The sequence below is a fragment of the Canis lupus genome, chromosome 16 (genome assembly GCF_048164855.1).
Source record: "Canis lupus baileyi chromosome 16, mCanLup2.hap1, whole genome shotgun sequence".
Classification (NCBI taxonomy): Eukaryota; Metazoa; Chordata; class Mammalia; order Carnivora; family Canidae; genus Canis; species Canis lupus.
Window position 1 is genome coordinate 29,483,752 of NC_132853.1, and position 21,357 is coordinate 29,505,108.

Here is a 21,357-nt window from a genome sequence, read left to right on the forward strand (position 1 = left end):
ACTACTGCATGGCCGTGTCTGTTTAAATGAAGTGAGTATCGGTGCAGCCTTCTCAAATTCATGCTATGCAAGTCACATCTCAGAGGGGGTAATTTCCTTGCTCAGGATGAAAACTGACAGGGTTTCAGAGGAAAATAGTTTAGTGGTCATATTAAAAACTCGGTCATATTCACTTAGCATCATACCGTAAGTGCAGCTAGTTGCAGCGTAAACAAGCCTGGGCCGGACGTGGCTTTCTTCAAGTAGGCTGGCCCATTCCCGGGCCGTTCATTCTGCAGGAGGCTGAGACGCGAACAAGGCAGGATGGAGAAGCTATTTGTGCTCGTCCTCTCCCTTACCTTACTGACTGACTTCGCAGGTGAGCATAAACTCTGAAAACGGCCTACTTCTCTCCTGACGTGATAAACTGGAATAAGCCTATTTTATATTTTTGAAATATTTTTTCATTTCAAAGAATACATAATATGTAATAATTCAATCCTCCCCCCTCTCCAGGAGCAGGCTCCCAGAATTGCTATCATTAGAGATAAATTATTATTCTTTAAATCTTTAAATGTATTTGAATAGTAATTCTCAGAAATGCTGATAAATCTTTAACTATACTATATTTTATTTGATTTATAAAAAAGATTTTATTTATTTATTTGAGAGAGAGCGAGTGAGCATGAGTGGAGGGGAAGGGCAGAGGCAAAGCAGACGCCCCACTAAGCAGAGAGCCCGATATGGGGCTCGATCCCCTGGAATCATGACCTGAGCAGAAGGCAGATGCTTAACCAACTGAGCCACCAGGCACCCCAACTATAGCATCTTTTAGAGTTCATATGAGATCATCAAGACCTGACAGACTTATTTGATGATATCATTTGGAGTTTATGTGTGATTATTAAAACTTAATATATAATTTTATTATCATAATATCTTCTTCAAGGGATCATGTGTGATTATCAAGTTTAACACAATCTTGTTCTCAAGGAGAATCTTCCAATAACAACTTTTAGTTGATTTAGTGTTTTGGGGCTTTAAAAAAAAAATCAAAGCAAATCTAATGGAAGAGAAACATATTGACCAGAGAACTGAGGAAAATATGTTTTAAAAAACGTATCCAGAGGCATCCAGCTGGCTCAATTGGTAGAGCATACAACTCTTGGTCTCAGAGTAGTGAGTTCGAGCCCCATGCTGGTTATAGAGATTACTTAAAAAAAAAAAAAAAGAAAAAAACTCTATATTCATGAAGTTAGCACCCACTTTTAAAGAAATACACCATTGCAATAGGTAAGTCTCTTGAAATTGTACAGCTTTTGCTCTGAGTTTACCATGTTAGAAACAATTTACAATTCTTCTCAGAGCCCTCTGGAATGCCACATCCTTTGGGACAGGTCGCCGTGAAAGAACTTTTGTGTGTGACCGAAATTGAACTTGCAAATCCTTTGTCTTAGATTGTGAACTGGAGCATGAGCTTGTGTGCCTAGAGTCCCTCAGGCCCCTTCCTGACTTTTTCAGGGTCCTCCCCGATTCTGACGGAAAAGCAGGCCAAACAGCTTCTCAGGTCCCGACGCCAGGACAGGCCAAGCAAACCTGGCTTCCCTGATGAACCCATGCGGGTGAGTGCCAGCCTCCTGCTACTTGAAGGGACAGTGTGATCTCTTCTTCTTCTTCTTCTTCTTCTTCGTCTTCGTCTTCGTCTTTGTCTTCGTCTTCATCTTCGTCATCGTCTTCTTCTTCTTTTAATAATAATTACTTATTTTTATTTATTTTATTAATTTAATTATTTAATTTTTATTTATTTTAATTTAAATTGATTAATTAATTAATTTTCTTTTATTATTACTTATTTTATGTATTTCGTTTTAATTTTTAATTTAATCATTTTATGAATTTATTTTAATTTAATTATTACTTATTTTTATTTATTTAATTAATTTATTATAAATTTATTTAATTCATTTATTTGAATTTAAATTCAATTTGCCAACATACAGTATAAGGTGCTCATCAAGTCACATGCTCTCCTTAATGGCCAGTTACCCCATCCTCCCACCAATCCCCTGTTCTGTAGCCCTCCGTTTCCCAGAGTTGAGTCGCTTATGGTTTGTCTTCCTCTCTAGTTTTTCTCCTAGTTACGGTCCCTTTCACTATTTCTCATATTCCACATATGAGTGAAACCATATGTTGATTGTCTTTCTCCAAATGACTTATTTCACACAGCATAATACCCTCTAGTTCCACTCACGTCGAAGCAAATGGTGGGTATTCATCATTTCTTTTTTATTATTAAGATTTTATTTATTTATTCATGAGAGACACACACAGAGAGAGAGAGAGAGTTTGAGAGAGAGAGAGAGAGAGAGACAGGCAGAGGGAGAAGCAGGCTCCATTAAGGGAGTCTGACGTGGGATTCGATCCCGGGTCTCCAGGATCAGGCCTTGGGCTGAAGGTGGCGCTAAACCCAGGCTGCCCCTGCCTTGTCTTCCTGAACCCATCCTTGCCTTCATTTTGTCAGTTGTGCTGGGTGCTATTAGATCCTGCCACACTGACCCCAGGTCTGGCTTGTCCCCGCATTCCCTGGAGAAGTACTAACATTCCTGGTATTTTTTTTTATTATTATTTTTACCAGGATGAGTTCATTTAAAAATCTCTTATTAAGGTACAGTATTAAAAAAAAATGCAATGTTGCGCAGTGCTGAAGAGTGCTGGCTCTGGGTCAGACTGTGTGGGCTTGGCTTCCCATTTTCTACCTGTGTAAACTTGGGCAGCTTTCCACATGTTTCTATACCTCAGTACTCTCATCTATAAAAGCGGGCTAACAATAAATATTACTTACCTTCCTCTAATATTGTTATTCCAAATAATAACATAAAATAACTATAAGGATAAAATAAAGGAATTCCTAGTAAGGCACTTATAATAATAATACTCAGCAAACAGTAACTACTCCTTTGATTATTAAGTACCAGGGACCAGGCAAGGTGCAGAGGCTGTCAGAGCAGTTGCTTGGAATTCTGCTCTGAGTTGATAGCAGACACAGAGAAGTCAGTGAATGGCTGTTATACAGAGTGGCTTAGAAATGAATCAAGGACTTTAGGCTGTCAGGAGTGGGCATGCCTTGTCTGTCTTTTCTTCCTGTCTGTCTGTCTTTCTCTCCCTCTCTCCCTTCTCTCTTGAAGTCAGATGTGGCTTGAAATATCTAAGCGCAGGGTAGAAGGGGCCTGGTGGGGCAGGTGCAAGATCAGGGAGGGTTGGAGTTCCGTGGACTTTATCTTGTGTTTGGTGGAAGACAATGGGGAGGTGGAGACTGGAGCTTCAGATAGATGGTTTGAGAAGTGGTTAGAAGAGAAGAGGCCGAGGACTGAAGTCTGGGGACACCAACACTCAGAGGTGAGCAGAAGAGGAGGAACTCGAAGGGGCTGAGAAGGAATGTGGGCAGACATTGGGGAAACCCAGAAAGTGTGGGGAGCGGAATGCTTGGCTCGAGGGTCCCCAGGGGCTCCAACTGGCACCTTGTGCTTTTGGCCTGATGTCTGGAGGGGCTGTTCCAGAGGCTCTTCCTCAGGAACCTAGGAGGCTACAGGTCTCAGAAGACAGGCTCTAATCAGCAGTAGAGTCTGCCACTGGGCATTTTCTCTGTCGGCATCTGCCCCTGGTTCCTCTGAGCTCTGGCTCAGAGGAATGGCAGCCTTCACAGGGGCTGAAGGCATCTTAGACATTGGGCAACAGGTGAGTTTGGATGGTTGTAGCAGGGGAGGTTGGACCACGCAGATCAGCTTCCTGCCTCCCTCGCTCCTCCAGCGTCACCCTCCCTGCCATTCTAGTCTTGTGTCCCCAACACGGCTGAGTGTGGTCCTTCCCTGCCCAGAACTTCCCAAAGCTCCTTCTCTGACCACTTCTTTCCTCTGACCTCTGGTCGCCACTGGTCTTCACCTGTGACAACCTGCATCTTGCTTCGAACTCTGTGATTTTACTGAATGTCTGACTTTTTTGGTTTTGTTCTGTTTTTGGTCATCTTATAGGCTGATCACCAATGACTTCTCTTAACTGAGCCTACAATATCTAGTTTCTGTGTGATTCTCTCTTGCCTCAGAACTCACTGCTGACCCCTCATGCCTCCTGTGTATAACCCAGCCCTGCATGTCCCTCCCCAAACACTGACCCCAGTGTCCAGAATCCTCTGCCACTCAGCCGAATTTGGAAAAGTGCTCATGTGACCTACAGTTGAAGTGGGAAATAAATATGCAATAAATACTTGGTGGCTAGTCTATATCAGTAGTTCTCATCCAGGGATGATTTTGCTCCTCCATCCCCAGGGACATCTGGCAGTGTCTGGAGACATTTGGTTGTCACAATGCAGAGGAGGCAGGGGGAGAGGGGAGAGGGCAGTGGTGGTGGGGTAGGTAAGGTGGGAAGAGGGAGGGTTTGCTACTGGTGTCTCATGGGTTAAGGCCAGGAATTCTGCTAAACATCTTATAATGCACAGGGCAGCTCCCATAACAAAGAATGATCTTGCCTAAAATGTCAACAGTCCCAAGAGTGAGGAACCCTGGCTATACCATGCTGAACAACCTCTTTCTCTTTTATTCTGTGCTACTCTATGCATCTCTTGCACTATCATTTATTATTAGATTATATTATATTTATTATTATATTATATTATATTATATTATATTATATTATATTATATTATATTATATTTACCCACATGCAGAACCAGCTGAATCAACAAGCAATTTCTGGTATCACATTTTTCTAGGAATGTGTTTCTTAACCTTGGCTGCATGCTGGAACCAACTGGGAAAGTTAAAAATTTGATGCCTGGGTCCCAATCCCAGGAGGGGATGGCCTGAGGTGTGGCCTGGGCATTGGGTGGGTGACAAAGCCCCTCAGGTGGTATCAACGTGCAGCCCGAAGCTGGGAACTACTGTGCCAGGCCTTCTGGGAGAGACCTGGCATATGTAATACCAGCTCCTGTGGGCTAGTCGGGAACATGAAAGCTAAAAGCACGAAATGTTTAGGGAACAGTTAAAGGTTGAACTGAGTGACATGGAGAGCGAAGGCACCAGTCTGGATTCAGTTGAGTCAGAGAGAGTAGGAGGCTCATGGGGTGCATGCAGAGCGTGCTCCTTGCTGACCTGATGTGCACTTCATTAAACTTAACACTGATAGGGCCTTACCAAGTGCCAGACACTGGGGACATAAAACAAACTAGACAGTCTTCCTTCTTCCAGGTGCCCATGTCCATTGTGTGGAGACAGAGTCACAGCGACTCAACTAGATTGGAGTTCTCTAATGAGGTTGAGAGGAAAGGGTCTCTAGCTCTACCTGGAAGGAGGGAGGAGGTGTCCACCGGCTGAGGCTTGAAGGATGAGGAGTTTTCAGGCAAGGGATGGAGGGGAGGTGGGAAGCATATTCCACCCAGTGCCATTCAGTCCACATTCTCCCACTAACTAGTCATGGACTTTGGGCTTTGGACTTAGGATGAGTCAGTTTCCTTTTTCTGGAGCTCACTTTCCTCTAGAGTGTAGAGAATTTGCAGTGAATCTGGCTAAAAGGTCTATTCTAGGTCTTGTATTTTAGGGTACTGAATAGAGCTTTGAGGGAACAAGCCAGGTTTCTTGGTGCCAGTCTGCAACTTGAGGAAAAGCCAAGGACTGCAGGATGCGGCCCCCCGGTGAGAAGCCAGAGGAGTTTATTTAGAGGGTTTCTCTAAAGCTCCAGAGCCTCCTCCCTTCATGGTGGCCCTGCTACCACTGTATCCAACATCCGAGACCTATATTTGACCTCTTCCCCCATATCAGGTCTTGTTGTTGACTTTTCCTTTTCATGGATTCGCTGAGAGCAAAGTGAATACCCATCACCTTTCATGTAGAAGAAGCGATTTACTCATTTTAGGTGACAGCTGACATCGTGATGATCCTGGTTCTTCATCACTGTTGACAGTGATGGAGCCCTGGACGGACAGGGTGAGCCCACATTTGTCTGGTCCTGAGTGGCAACCTGTGGCCGTAGGGGAGGTCAGGGGTTGGTGAGTGGGACTGCCTCACAGGCTTAAACCCTACAGCATGGGAACTAAGGGCTTAATTAAGTCCCTTTGATTTGTGAGTAAGGAACCACACTTCCTTGCTCTTTATCTTTTGCCAAGATACCTGCTACCCTCCTTGTTTCTCTGTGCAAACCTTCTGCTTAGATGTCCCTTTGCTAGGGAAAGGGCACTGTCCTGCAAATGCACCATCCTGTGTATTCAGTGCACGCGCATCCTGAGTGTTGTATATGTGTGGGTGTGTGTGTATGTGAAGGTGTGTGTATTTGTTGTATATGTGAGGATGTGAATATATGCGAGAGAGTATGTGTGTAAGAGTGTATATGTATGGGTGTGTGTATCACTGTGTATGTATGTGAGGCTGTGTGTGTGTGTGCTTTGGAAAAGACCTTGCAGAAAAAATTTTTAAAAAGATTTTATTTATTTACTCATGAGAGAGAGAGAGAGGCAGAGACACAGGCAGAAGGAGAAGCAGGCTCCACACAGGGAGCCCGATGCAGGACTCGATCCCAGCACCCCGGGATCACGCCCTGAACCGAAGGCAGATGCTCAACCACTGAGCCACCCAGGCATCCTGCAGAATAATTTTTCAGAAGGTCTGGATTCCAATTCTCTCTCTTCCACTTTCAACCTTGACTTGAGTCCTTGGAATATGTGAAAGGACAGGTGATGGCAACGGAAGGTCCTGTGGGGCTAGGCTGGAAAGCCATGGCTGTCACAGGAGAGTTGACTTCCATTCTGTACTCATTAGGAGCCACCAGGAATTTTGGGCAAGGGAGTGACAAGATTGGAGCTAGTTGCCAGGAGCCGTGAGGTCTGGGACAGAGGTCTGGGACACAGTCTCGTCAAAGCTGCCCTTCGGCTACCACTATCCATGAGTAATGGGAAATGACACTTTTGGACAGGTTATGGTCCCTCCTTGCCATGTGACTCAGGAGATGACCAGGTGGAAATGAGCAGAGAGAGTGATCTTTGGGAAATGTATGCACTCTTGGGGACTGTGCCTTAAGACTCATGCTCACCCCTGAGTTGAAATCACAGAGATGACCAGTTGGGTTATTTCATCTCACTTCTTCCCTCCGAGGGAGCATGCAAAAGAAAACCGGTACAGAGAGGAGAGGCTAGTGATGGGGGTGAATGAGTGGAGCTTTGGACAGAATTCCAAATGCAAACAAGTATGAAGATTTGCAGCATCCCCTGTTCAGGAGTATTTACTAAGCAATGTTTATGATCTTGACACGTGGCCTAAGTATTAACAGATGTTGGCTTCTTGTGGACAGACAGGTGTTTTGGAGACACATTCAGGCAAGCTGTGCCCGTGCTTCCAAGGGGCTGGACTGTTTTGACCGCAATTCACCGCAAGGACTGTTCTTTTCTGACCATGCAGTGGCAAGAACATTATGCTCTTGGAAAGCTGTGGCCCTGCATTGCAGGGAGCATTGGTCTTGGCCTCAAAGGAGTGTAAGCATGGTGCTGGGATCCTTGATAGAAGAAGGTGGAACCCTGTGGGGATGAGGACAGAGGCTGAGAGGAGATATGGCTCTGGGGAAGAAAACAGGAGGGATGTTGAATGTATGGAGGCAGCTGGGCAGGAAGGGGTAGGGGACACTTATTTATAGCAGTTCCTGGCATTAAATTTGCAGCTGTTTTGTGCTCTGTGTGTCATTACCCTCTGTAACCCTTAGACCTTAGGAGAAGCCTGCTGATTCGGCAACCTTGTGTTAGTGGTTCTTTGTGGGGAATGGCAGGTGGCGGGTGGTGTGCTGTGTGATTGACAAAAGAGGATGGTAATCACTCAAATCTGGAAGCTACAGTGGTGGCAAAACAGGCTATGGGACTGATTTGGGAGAAACATGGCTCCCAAATCTTCAGAGATTTGGGGGAGTGGGTTCTAGATCTCACAGGAATTCGATGGGCACTCACAGAAGGCTGAGATTCACTGCAGGGGAAGGAGGCAGCCATCTGGATTAGGTGTCAGTTGAATCATTTTGGGGTCTACATTAGGACCCCAAACAGTTTGCAAAGACCTCGTGTTAGAATAGTTTTAAGATCCCAAGGGAAGGAGGGGCACCCGTGTGGCTGAGTCAGTTAAGCGTCTGCCTTCAGCTCAGGTCATGATCCCAGGATCCTGGGATCGAGTCCCACATCTGGCTCCCCATATCGGGTTCTCGGCTCGGTAGGTTCTCTTCCTCTCCCTATTTGTGCTCTCTCTCTCTCTCTCTCTCTCTTTCTCTCTGTCAAATAAATAAATAAATCTAAAAAAAAAAAAAAAAGATCCCAAGGGAGGGGAAAAAATCCGCCTTGGGTGAAATTGATGCATGGAAAGAAGGGCTAGGTTTATGTTTGGAAGGAAGAAAGTGGAAAAAATATTGAGACTTCCCTGAATATATATTGCCTCAGTTATGATTCTGTTTCTGTTGGTCTTTGGGGTTTGGGTCTAAACTCTTGCTATTCAAAATGTGGTCCCCAGCCCTGGCCACCTGGCTTCTTGGAACCTCACACTCCTCCTTGCACCTCCCACAGGCCCCAGGGGGCCCGTGCACACCGTGGTTTGAGAGCAGTAACTTCAGTCCTGCAGAGCTAGCTGCGAGGGGGGCTCTCAGCCTCTGTTCCTGACACCCCAAGGCCCAGGAGCCAGCCTGTGTTTGTTTTGCATGACAAAATTGACTTCTCCCCCTTCCTTCTGGGTACTCTGCTCCTTTGGATTCCAGTCTCCCAGGACACCCTGCCCCCGACTTCTCTACCTGCTTGGCACTTTGTGGATCTGCTTTGCTGGATCCTCAGTCCTTTAAATGTCAGAGAGTCCTAGGGCCTGTCTTCCCACCTCATCAGTCTCGTGAGTTTAAATATCATGTCTATGGCGACAACTGCACATTGCCTCTCCTGGGAGCTCCAGCTCATTTACGTGACCGTCCACTTGCTTGGCAACATTTTCCAGACAGCTCAGACCCAACAGCCCTACGTTGAATCTGACACCAGCTCCTGCTCTTGCCTCCCACATCAGGATGAATAGTGCCGGCTTCCCCTAGTTTTGTGGGCCCCATATCCAGACTCTGACCACTCCTCACCCTCCACTGCTAACACTGGGGTCCCTAGGGGAGATAGAGAAATTCTCTTTTACCTGGCCTCCCTGCCTGCTCTCTGGATCCCTCTGTGTCTGTTCTCAAGAGGGCAGCAAGAATCAGATGTTAAAAATGTAAACCAGATCTTGTCCCTCCCTGGCTCAAAACCTTCCAATGATTCCCTGCCTTATGCCCCATAAAATCCCTAGTTCTACAGTGGCCTACCAAGCCCTAGAGGCCTGTTGTCCCCATCTCGGCCTCCACCTCGTCCTCCGCTCTGCAAGCTGGCCTCATCAGTGTGCTCTGAATGCATCAGATTTAACGTATCCCTTCGCAGCTGCAGTGAGGCTGTATGGTAAGTAGGGTTGGCTTTGTTCTGCAACTTGCTATTTTTTTTTTTTCATTCAGCAATATGTCTTCATCTTGCTCATTTTTAGCTGAAGCATAGTAGAAATGTATCATGCTGTGGTCTGAATGTCAGTGGTTCCCCCTCCCCAATTCATATGTCAATGTCCTCACCACCCCTCTGCCCCCCATGTGATGGTATTTGGTTCCAGAGAGCTCCCTAGCCCACTCTGCCAAGTGAAGCTACAATGGGAAGTCTGTGACCCGAAAGGGTGCTCTTACCCGGCCATGCTGGCACCCTAATCTCCAACTTCCAGCCTCCAAAACCATGAGAAATACATTTCTGTTGTTCATAAGCAACCCGGTCTGTGGTGTTTTGTGAGAGCAGCCCAAATGGATGGAGACATTTTTCAACTTAACTTATTTAGCCCTTCCCAGAACAAGGGACACTTTTGGTTATTTCCAGGGTATGTGTGCACATGTGTTTTGCCGAGTGCAATGATAACAAATGGACTGGCTGGGTCAGAGAGCTTATGTACTTTTAGCTGAATTAAATATGGCAAATGGCCTAATCAACTGTACCAACCCTCACCTCGAGCATGCGTAAGAGTACTCGGGTCCCTATACTCTGGCCAGTACTTTCAAAATGAAAAGAAATAAAGTTTTTATTATTTATTTTTTTCAAAGGACTTTATTTATTTATTCATGAGAAACACAGAGACAGAGAGGCAGAGACATAGGCAGAGGGAGAAGCAGGCTTCTTGTAGGGAGCCCAATGGGGGACTCGATCCCAGGACCCCAGCATCCCGCCCTGAGCCAAAGGCAGACGCTCAACCACTGAGCCACCTGGGCGCCCAAGAAACAAGGTTTTTTAAAGTTACCACACTTACCTACTCTTCTATCTGTACATGTTTATAGAGACATGTTGCCAAACAATAGGGACCATATTTTTCTTGGTGATAAGATTCAGGGCAAATTTTTTACTTTCATCTTCACATCCTTTTTCCTATTCCTCAGTGTATTTGTCTCTTATGGTGGCCATAACAAAGTGGCACAAGTGGGGTGGCTTCTGACAGCAGACGTCAATTCTCTCTCTCATTGATTCTCTAGTCTAGGTCTAGAGACCAGAAGTTGAAAAGAAAATGTTGGTACGTTTGGTTCTTTCCTGCCGAGGGGGTGGGGTGGGATGAAGGCAGAGAACTAGCTCTGGGGGAGAATCTGTTCTGGCTTTCTCTCCCAGCTTCTGATGGTTTCTTTAGTCCTTCCTTGGTGTTTTTTCAAACAGGCTCTCTGTCTGTGATCACAGGGCCTTGTGTCCCATGTGTCCCTGTGTCCAAATTGCACTCATTTCACAAGGACACCAGTCACCAGATTTAGGGCCCACCTTAATCTAGGATGACCTCATCCTAGCTTGGTTACATCTGCAAAGATCCTCCTTCCAAGGAAGGTCATGTGTGCAGGTTCCAGATGAACATAAATGTTGGGGAGGACACCATTCATTCAAGTACGCCCAGTCTCCTAGTTTCAATAAACATATAAGTCTCACAAAAACAATACAGGAGAGTGCTAAGAGGTGGTCACAGATGGCTGGGTCTGAATCCAGACTTGCAGGTGTCTGTACGGACAACTTGGCACCGTTCATTGGCATTAGAAAGCTCTGAGGAGAAGCAGGTTGTCTGCTATGATGGTGTTTGAATTTGAAATTCTCTTATCGCACTTGCCTTTGCATTTGTTTCTTCTGCTCTCGTCTACCTGGTTAACTCTTACTTGTTCACAGAGATTCATGGTAAATTATGCCTTTTTTGGGAGGCCTCCCTGATGCTCGTACCCTCCCCACCATGAATTAGAGCACCACTCTGGCATAACACAAGATAGCTATTTCTTTTTTTTTTTTTTTTTTTTTTTGTCTCTCTTACTAGACTATTCTAAACTGCTTGAGCAGATGGACTTTTTGTTGCATTTCTGGGTCCTCATCACCAAGCACAGTATTTGGCATTTACTAGATGCTCATTATACTTATTTCCATTCCCTTTTTTTTTTTTCTTCTCTCCAGGGGAGAAATTGTGGAGGATATAACTCTATCCTACAACTAGGAGGTTATTTCAAAGACATCTTTTCTATGGCCTCACTTAAATTCATTACGTTTCTTGTAATCATCCCAAAATTTAGGGAAGAAATTATCTGCCAACTGCTGGGGTGAGCCATGGAAATTCTTTAGAAAGATGACATTGGAGCTAAAATTATGTCTTCTGTGAGTGTATTCATAAGTGGTCATGTGCCCTGGGAATATGCTTTCCATTCGGCCTGTGTTTCTTTAAGGAAAGTTCTTGTTGGGCATGTATAAATCATATTAGCTTTATTGTAAGTAGTCTTCTTAAAATATGCTTTCATGTTTAGCTCCTTGACAAATATGTGTAGTCACTCTACTACCCTTTTGTGCCCCATGATGTCAAAGGCCAGTTTGGAGTGACAATGATGTAAATCGCACACATCACTGATCTGCTTTCTTTTAGCGCTGAGCCCTAAAGTTACGTTTGGAGCCCCCGTCCTGCATAGAGGACTATCTTGCTTGTACTAATGAGCAAAATAATTCATCCAAATGTTGATGGACTTTTAATTTCACGCAAATGTCAGAGGAAGGATTTTGCCTTCTTGGAAAAAGTTCCTGCCTTGATAGCTTAACTGTCCACTCTATAATAATTCTCTGCTTAGATCAGGTTCCAGTGAGTATTTAATTTCATTATCACACCAGTGCCATCACAAAGGATCGCTTCCAATTTCCTCTCTAATTACTGGAGATTATTTACTTAAATCATTACACTTGGGATTGGACATGGAATGCAGATACTGGTTTTTGTTTTGCTTTAAATTTTTTCCCCTTAAAAGAAAGGAATCTGAAAAAAAATTAAAACTTATTTTCCATCTATCCTTTCTTTCTTGATCCAGGAACATTTGAGTTTATCATTAATGCTGGGTCATTTCTAATGCAGCCAATGCAATTGTTGAATTTGTGGTTTTTCAGTAGATTTGCAGTTTGGCTTTTCATCTTTGACTAATGATTGCTTCTAGGCCTTTGTGGCATATCCATTTTCCTAACGTTTTAAATAAATAGGGAAATGTCATGGAAACCAGTGCTTGTTTCTTTCTCTCTCTATGTGTGTGTCTGTTTTGGTTGTTTTTCTTCAATGCTGATTTCAGCTGCTATTTAGGAGTGTGAGGTATATATTACTCTTTGATGCTTTTTATGTATGTTTGGCCTGGGCCATTATAATGAGCAGATTGACACAGATGTTGAGGAAATTTCCAAGAGGGGTTTAGAGGGATTATGGAAAAAGAGTAATTTCATCTATTCATTTACTCATTTGTACATTTCTCCAGTGATCTTTATTGAGGTCCTACTATGTGCCAAGTGCTAAGCCTTATACTAGGTATACCTTGATCACTGCCATTAAAAAGCCTGTTTGGAGGTTTGGCTGAATGGGACAGAAATTAAATGAGTAGGGATGCAAATAAGCATATAAGAGGTATGCAAATGTGGGGTGCCTGGGTGGCTCAGTTGGTTAAGCAACTGCCTTTGGCTCAGGTCATGATCTCAGGGTCCAGGGATAGAGCCTCATATTAGGCTCTCTGCTCAACGGGGAGTCTGCTACTCCCTCTCCCACTGCCCCTTCTGCTCGTGCTCTCTCTCGTACACTCTCTCTCAAATAAATAAAATCCTTTTTTTAAAAAAATGAGGCATACAAATGCTATATGCTAGTGGCGACATTTGTTAAAATCCCCACTGATCTCATCAGAAAAATCTGTACGTATTGGGAAACGGTCAGACTCATGGGAAGAAGTTTATCGTTTAGTAACTAGTACTGTCAGTTGTTTTCCTTGAAGTGACAGGCTCACTTCATTTTCAAAAAGATGCCTGCCAAACACAGCTAGTCCTTGACACCAACAGTCACTTAAGGGTTCTTCTTTGAGGAAACCACTGTACTTGGCCATGCGACAGAGGTGCTGCCTGCATGCTTCACATTGGGTCACTTTCGTCTGCCTCACAGGGGTGTTCTTCAGAGAAACAGGCATTTTTAGAATATTCTATATCTATTTATGTATTCTCACTGTGAGTGTGTGATGGTAAAAGGCACAAGGACAGTGATAATGGTTGTCACCATCACTAAAATGGTTAAGGCACCAGTTTTATCCACCTATGAAAAGGCAAATAATGTCTTAGATTATCCTAAAAAGAGTTTTGACCTCATGGAGCCCTGAGGGGGAGCATAGACCCCACTTTGAGGACCGCTGCTTTGGTCTTTCATTCCGCCAGCATTTATTGACAATTTCCTGCAGACCAGTTCCTGGGAAAGGGGCTCCACCTACAACTTCAAGACAGGCTCAGATCTTTCTTATCTAATTGTAACCACAAATAATTGGGCAGCTCATAAGGAAGAGGCTTCTTGCAAAGGCATTGCAGAGTTCAGGTCAACTAGCAAGAGATGATAAATTCCAGGCTCACAGCCCCTGGGCATGAAGCAGAAAGGCAGGTTCCCGGAATGAGAGAGCCTTCAGGAGAGGATGCAGCCATCTGACACTTTGGGACTTCACTGGAGGCATCCCTCTCTCCTACGTCTAATCCCCTGCTGGGGTCTCTACTTCAGACCCATCTGCAAGCCCCAGGTTCCTAAGGGAGTCTGGGCTGCACTTCTAGGCCAGCTTCTCATTGTATAGGGCCAGGTGAGGGAGGAGAGAAATGGATTGAAAGGCATAGATGGAGACTACGTATGTGGCACAGAACCTGTATCATTTCATTTAATCCTGACAGCCCAGGGAAATGGGTGCTAGAGCCATCCCTGTCGTGCAGATGGATGCAATGAAGATGGACAGGCCAACCGATACCGGCAGAGTCTGGACTTGAACAGACCCCGCCCCAGGCTCACACCCAGACCTCTTAGCTTCTCTACCCAACCGCCTGGCACACAGGCAGGCAAGAAGGTGGCCACGTGGGCTTCCTTCAGTGAGCTGCTCGCAAGGAACTGTAGGAGGACAGCTGTGTGCTGGCAAAACTTTGTTCTTTATTTACAAGACTCCACACTGCTTTCCTGTTTCCCCCAATTCTTCTTCTTCTGCCCCCAAACTCCCCAGACAGGGCATGAAAGGGCAGGATTCAGCCCAAAACTCACAAACAGGTCCTTGCAAGCTGCTAGGGAGTCGTGGTCCGACAGTGGGGTCCCGCAGGAGCCTCTCACCATCTGCCTCCTCCTTGGCTGCCCCAGAGACTCCCTGCCTGGGACAAGGAATGCATTTTGACAAGTCAGATGAAAACAACAATGATAAACAAAACAAATTCAAACTGCATGGGTCCTGCAGGAAAGGGAAAAAAAAAAAAAACTCAGGAAACTTGGACACTTTATAATTCATTCCTTTGCACTGTCATTAAAAAACGTTTTTTGTTTTTATTTTATTTATTTATTCATGAGAGACACAGAGAGAGAGGCAGAGACACAGGCAGAGGGAGAAGCAGGCTCCCCGGACTCAATCCTGGATCCCCAGGGATCACGCCCTGAGCCCAAGGCAGACGCTCAACCCCTGAGAAACCCATTATCCCTGCTTTTTTTTTTTTTTTTTAAGGCTATATTTAATACAAGATGCAGACTTCCTATAGGGTTTCATAGAAACTTAAAAAATTACAGTTCTAAACTGGATTCCTCTCTCAAAGCTTTACAATACCATAGGAGAGTGTTCAGGATTTGGGATTTTTATGATATTTATACATACCAAAATAATTTAATCTTGCACAGATATTACTGAATATGATTACTCTCTCCCAAAGTGAGATATCACTTCTCTGATTATTGACCTGCTGTTTTGGGATACCCATGTGTGTTTATATGGATCTGTTTTACACTTTGCAATGGTTCCCATCCCATAATTACAGCACCCAGACTTCATTCAGAGCAATGTCAACAGCCTACCTCCAAGTTAAAAATTATTCTCATCTTCACCTACTCCCTTTTGGGGAGAAACTATCAAGTTCATGTGCCAGTATGTAAGCCCACCCACATGGCACCACCACTAAAAAATATGATGTAGGTCAAATACATCCTTACCCTCAGGGAGAGGTCACTGACAAAGAGAGTGACCAGGGCAATGCTGGGGGATGTCTGGAGAGCTCTGAGGTCACAGGGAATCTGAGAAGGCTTCCTGGAGGAGGTAACATTTAGGCTGAGGCCTGAAAAGTCAGGTAAAAGTGAGTCAGGAAAAAGAGAAGGCACGGGGGTGTTCTAGGTGGAGAGAATAGCATAAGCTCAGAGAGCAGAGCAAGTGTGACCCATCCAGGAAGGCTCGGGCAGATTGATGGTGAGGGAAGGTCAGGGTGGATCACAGAGAGCCATACAAACCACATTAAGGAATTAAAATTTTCTCCTAAGCCCTGTGTATCCCATTCAAGTAATTTCATCAAGGAAGCAACATGGGTAGATTTTTTGTTCTAGGCAGTCTGGGCTTCTCTGTTTGGATCAGGAGATGGAGAGACAAGGTCTTTAAGGAAGGAAGAGATTTTTGTCACTTCACTCTTATTTAAGAAGCAACCTGTTGATTTATCATTTATCATTTTTTCCATCTTGTGTATCATTTATACGAGATAATGCAATGAGAAACAATGTGGGAAACCCACAGGCTGAGCTGGCTTGGTTGAAGACCGAGCCTTGTTGGGAAGACAAGACCACCCTGACCCTGGAAGCGACCCTCACGTGGATGGAGGCAGAGCATGAGCGAGCAAGGACGTGAGGGGAGGGAGAACCACCTCACGCAAAGCAAACAGCTGTACTCCCGAGGCTGGATCCCGGTGTATTCAGTGGGCGGCTCCTCTGCAGCATACGTCGGTAGCATCTGCTGTCTGTGCTCTGTGCTCCTTTCTTGGACAACGGCGCAACCCTAGCACCCATGATCCTGTACGGCTGCTGGTTGTCTCCATCCTGTTCCCCATCCATCCCGTACCCTGCTCTGCTCAGGTGGCTGACCTGCACAGTCTGCACCGCTGGGTTCCCTGGCCACCTGGCTTCTGTGTGGGCTCAGCAGGCCTTGGAGGGCAAGAGGAAAAAGAGGAGAGAGGGGCTGGGGCATTTGTTCCCTGTTCCCTCCCTGCTCGGCAGAGGCTGCACCCCTCCATGACCTCCATGGCCTCTTCCTCTGAGCCTTGTATAGGCATAGGCGTGTCCATGGCTTCCCTCTATTGCTAGTCCCTGGGTGCTGGAATGTTCTTTGGTGGTCCCCTTAACCCTGTTCTCATGGACGTGAATGGCCCTTCATTAAAGACCCTTCAGGTGAACCATATGAGGGAGAAAGTGATTCTAGAGAAGCTCGGAAATCAATGAGGCTGTCAATGACAAGTGTGGAGCAGGGCAGGGGGCAGGGCCTCTCTCTGTTGTTGTGAAGCATGGGGAAGTGGAGTAGTTCCTACAGGAAGCTGCCCTTACCTGCTGGGTACAGTGATGTTATCCAGGGCTGCAGACCAACCCTGAGGGCAGAGTGAGTTGTCACCTGCTCCTCCGTCCAGGTGGGCAGTGCTGGTGAAGGCCCAAGGGCAGCTGTGACCCCTTTGGACAGCATTTTGAACTGGTCACTGTCAGGATGGAGCAGAGATGTTGGGGGCAGGTGTGGTGTTGGGTGGAGGGGTAGGGGGGCTAAGTGAGGAGTGGAGGGGTGAGGAGGAGGCTGTCATAGCCTGGGTGGGGAGCACTGAGGACCTGACCTACAGATGTGGCAGCGATGGAGGAGTGCAGCTGAGACTATCAGATTTTTAAAAAATCTTTAAAAAATAAAAACATTTTTGAGGAACTACTAGGCTGTTTTTATGAAATGCCCCTCTCTCCCTAGTACTGTTTTGTTGTTGTTGTTGTTGTTTTTAAAGATTTTGTTTATTTATTCATGAGAGACACACAGAGAGAGGCAGAGACACAGGCAGAGGGAGAAGCAGGCTCCACGCAGGGAGTGCCATATGGGACTGGATCCCGGGACTCCAGGATCACGCCCTGGGCCAAAGGCAAGCGCTCAACCACCAAGCCACCCAGGTGCCCTGTTTTGTTGGTTTTAAAGTCTCTTTTGTTTGATAATAGTATTAGAGCAACTTCAGCTTTCTTATAGTTATCCCTTGCCTCTTTAAAAAAATGATTTTTATCACAAATGCATGCAGCCACAAATAATATTTTATTTAGTGATTCATGTTTTGTGACTACATAGGTAGCTATAATTCATTCATGGACACTGCTGTATAATACTCCATGGTGTGACCCTGCCCCAATTTATGTATCCATCTTCCTGTCAATGGATATTTGGCACCGTGCTAGTGTGTTGTTACTACAGGGTTTTGCTGCTGTGAACATTCTTGCACAGCTCCTGATATACATTTCTCTGGTTCTCAAAGTGACCAGCAGCATCAGCATTGGCTGGGAACTTGCCCAAAATGTAAATTCTGGAGCCCCACCTCAGACCCAGTGAATCAGAAACTCTGGCGGGTGGGGCCCAGCAATCTGTGTTTTGACAAACCCTCCAGGTGATTCTGATGCCTGATATTTGAGGGCCACAGCTTAGAATCTAATTGAGGAGTGGGATTTCTGGATTGTAGGCCACCAAACAATTTTCAAAGTGGTGGCTCCACGTTACACCCCACTAACTGTGTGTGAGTTCCCATAGACACACGCCCTCTCAGCACTTAGGGTTGTCAGATTTCTTTATTTTGCCCATCGACTGCGGGCTGCCTGACTGCTTCCCCCCCCCCCACAGAGACCTGGGCATGACAGGTTTGCCTCTGGTCCGACCTCCCAGTCTCCCTCGGCCTGTCCGCGCCCTGTCTCAGAGGTACCGCCGTGCCATGCTCCAGAGCAGCTCAGCTGTCACTGTGGATAAAAGACTCTCTGCTGTGTGGGTTTGTTTTGACAGGAGTACATGCACCATCTGCTCCGCCTGGAACACCGCGCCGAGGAGCAGTTCCTGGAGCACTGGCTGAACCCTCACTGCAAGCCCCACTGTGACCGGAATGTGGTCCATCCCGTGTAAGGGGCTCAGGACCAGCTTCTGGTATGATCCTTTTCCTACCCAGGCCTTCTGGTTTTGGGAGATGGTGCTGGACGGCACGTGCATGGGCCCGGAGCTTTCAAAGCCGTGGCTTAGGGGAGCCAGCTAAGCAGCTGGCTGAGGGCTAGGGAGTGGCAAGAGCCACGCAGGGCGGAGAGGCGGCAGCCAGGATGAGAGAGGTCCTGGGGACACACAGACCGACCCCTACAGACTCACCAAGAGATCCCAAATAGGGGAGGGATGTGACCCTATTTGCTGTCCAAAGTCACTCCGGGATACACATCTAGAGGTGAGTGGAGACTCTGGTTTTTACAGCGGGGGTGGGCAACCGTGGGCTTGACCAGTGACCTCCATCACAACCATCACCACTGTGGCCAGGACCAGCCACGTCTTCCCTGCCTTCCCCTAGCCTTCCAACCCCGGGGGTCTGCCCAGCCCACCCATTCTGCATCCCTCTTGCTCAGGGTTTGCCTTTGCAGGCCACCTGCGCTGGACTGTGAGCGTTCCCCGCGCCCTTGCGCGCCTGCCTGCGCTCTGCTCCCGCGAGGCCACTTGCTTTTTCCCTCACTGTCTCCCCCTTCCCAGATCCTGTTAGATACAGTAGCAGATCCCTTTGGAGGGTGAGCCTAGTGGGTGTCTCTCCTTCTCTGTACTATGGACTAAGCAGGACAGGATATGATTGGGTGGTTTATCATCTGCGGTTGGGAGAAATCGTACATCTCCGTTCTTGTTGATTTTGTGCCAGCGGAGGAGCAGTCCCTCTAGACTAGGGTTCTTTGTAAGTTTCGGGGTGCTCTCACGTGACGTCTCCTATTTGATCCTCTTAACACCCCTGTGCCATTTAAAGGCATATGTTTAGCCCCGTGTTATGGAGGAGCTAACTGAGCGTGATTAAGCCGCTCACTCATGCCAGGCAGTAGTTGGGATGGCACCCTCCCTGTGGATGGGGGCGGGGGTGGGGGCATGTGGAGTCCCTCTGAGGGGCATCAGCCAACAGTGAGAGGAGGAGCATCTGCCCGGCAGTGGAAGAGAAGCTCTGCTTTTGAGGGGCCGGAGTTGGACTGACACCTTTCCATAGAGGGAGACACTTACTGCCATTGTGTGGGTGGGGCGAGAGCAGAGGTTTTGGGTGCGAGCCCCCCAGGGTGGCGCCCTCCAAGGCCTGACTGAGGAAGGCCTTTGCCTCCGGGTGCACCCCGGGGTGCTGACTAGGCTGGCTCCTGCAAAGCCAGGTTCCACGGGGGCCTCACTGCAGGCAGCTGGCACTCACCTGGAAACAGGGAAGCAGTGGCCCGAGGGATGCACCAACTTGGAATGTGGATTCAGAGAGGATTCGGGTCATAAAGACTGATGGGGGGGGGGGGGACAGGAAACAATGTCACTTTCTCTCCGCTTCCTCATTTGCAAAATGAGGACAGTAAGGGCTCCTCCCTGACGTGGTCCTTCTGACCATTAAAAAATTCGGATGCAGGGAACCCTGGGTGGCGCAGCCGTTTAGCGCCTGCCTTTGGCCTAGGGCGCGATCCTGGAGACCCGGGATCGAATCCCACGTCAGGCTCCCGGCCTGCTTCTCCCTCTGCCTATGTCTCTGCCTCTCTCTCTCTCTCTCTCTCTCTCTCTGTGACTATCATAAATAAATAAATAATTAAAAAAAAAAGTCGGATGCAAAAAAAAAAAAAAGTTGGATGCATGGAAAACAGTGCTGCCCTGGTGCATATGAGGGAGTGCTAGGAGATGACAGCTTGCTGGCTGTTGGCCCTCTCCCTCTCTCCTTTTTATCAAGTCGATCATCACAAGATGGTTCTTTTCTTGTTCTTTTCCAGCCAGCAGTTTGATAAGCAACGACCTGGCTACTGTTGAAACACCGGATGAGGCTCCTTCTTTATTTTTCAGCCATGGAAACGGATGTTTTCAGACCTCTGTGGCAAAGGCTGCCTCGGGGATTGATGGCAAATATATATACATGTATGCTGCTTCATTTGACTAACGTGCATCACTCATTAAAGCCAATAGCTTGAAGTATCACTCCCTTCCCTGCCCCTCATGGCCTTCCTGCAGGTTTGATAGGGTGGGCAGAAGGAGAAGCTCACCTGGGGCCAATGAGCTGGAACTTCTGGAAAGTCTTGCAGGGTATAGTGAAGCCCAGCCCTGGGGGTTTCAAAGGGGTCCCGTCATCTATTCCGCCCTCCATCCTGTCTGCTCTAATAAACACTGGTGTTAAACCTACTTTCTGTGCTGTCTCCTTTCTTTTCCTTCCAAAAAGGACAGCTGATATTTCCTTGCCTGTGAATCCAGCATTGGAAAGCTTATGGTTCTGTGAATAAATAGATGGATGCAAATACAAAATACCTAGCAATTTTTCACAAGGACCATCCTTTTTTGGTAAAGGGATTACTTGCCCAAGGCTTGCCCTGGAAATAGAGGCATCACTTAATACCAGGTGCACACCCTGGTCTTCTAGCAAAGGATACATTTTTTTTGGTGGAAAATGGATGGTGGCTCCCATGTCCCTCACGTACCCCCAACTCCCAGAATCAGAGAGTACACTATCAAAGACCAACAGAAGCAGGCAGAAATTGGGAGGGAAGGGAAAGTGGGCTGAATGGTCCTACAGAGAATCTGCCGTCGTCTTTTTGGTGGTTCGGAGAGTGGCCCAAGTCCCCTGGGTTACAGTGGGGAGGGAGGGCCTGTCACCTGACCCAAGGGACCCTGGGCAGGCTTGTCTAGGGAGCAGTCACGGAGGATCTCAGGGCCAAGCCCCACACTAGGATCTTTACATACTAGGATTTTTGTTGAATCATCACACCCACGCAGTAGATGTGGTTTATTATTTCCACTTTATAGGGGAGGAGACTGAGCTTT

General features: G+C 46.7%; 1 protein-coding gene across 1 annotated transcript; it reads left to right on the forward strand.

Annotated features, from left to right (window-relative positions):
• The first annotated feature begins 266 nt into the window (after window positions 1–266).
• On the forward strand, window positions 267–20,721 carry C16H17orf67 (chromosome 16 C17orf67 homolog). Its single transcript, XM_072779896.1, has 4 exons — window positions 267–358; window positions 1,501–1,601; window positions 18,361–18,498; window positions 20,319–20,721. Exons 1-3 carry the CDS (start codon window positions 304–306, stop codon window positions 18,475–18,477), a joined length of 273 nt encoding a protein of 90 aa, XP_072635997.1. The 5' UTR covers window positions 267–303; the 3' UTR covers window positions 18,478–18,498; window positions 20,319–20,721.
• The last annotated feature ends 636 nt before the right edge of the window (window positions 20,722–21,357 follow it).

Excerpts from the sequence above, each read along its gene's own strand:
- C16H17orf67 (XM_072779896.1), top strand. The coding sequence starts at position 304 with ATGGAGAAGCTATTTGTGCTCGTCCTCTCCCTTACCTTACTGACTGAC. Across the intron at positions 359-1,500 it reads CTTACTGACTGACTTCGCAG|GGTCCTCCCCGATTCTGACG; the intron begins GTGAGCATAAAC and ends TGACTTTTTCAG. Across the intron at positions 1,602-18,360 it reads TCCCTGATGAACCCATGCGG|GAGTACATGCACCATCTGCT; the intron begins GTGAGTGCCAGC and ends TTGTTTTGACAG.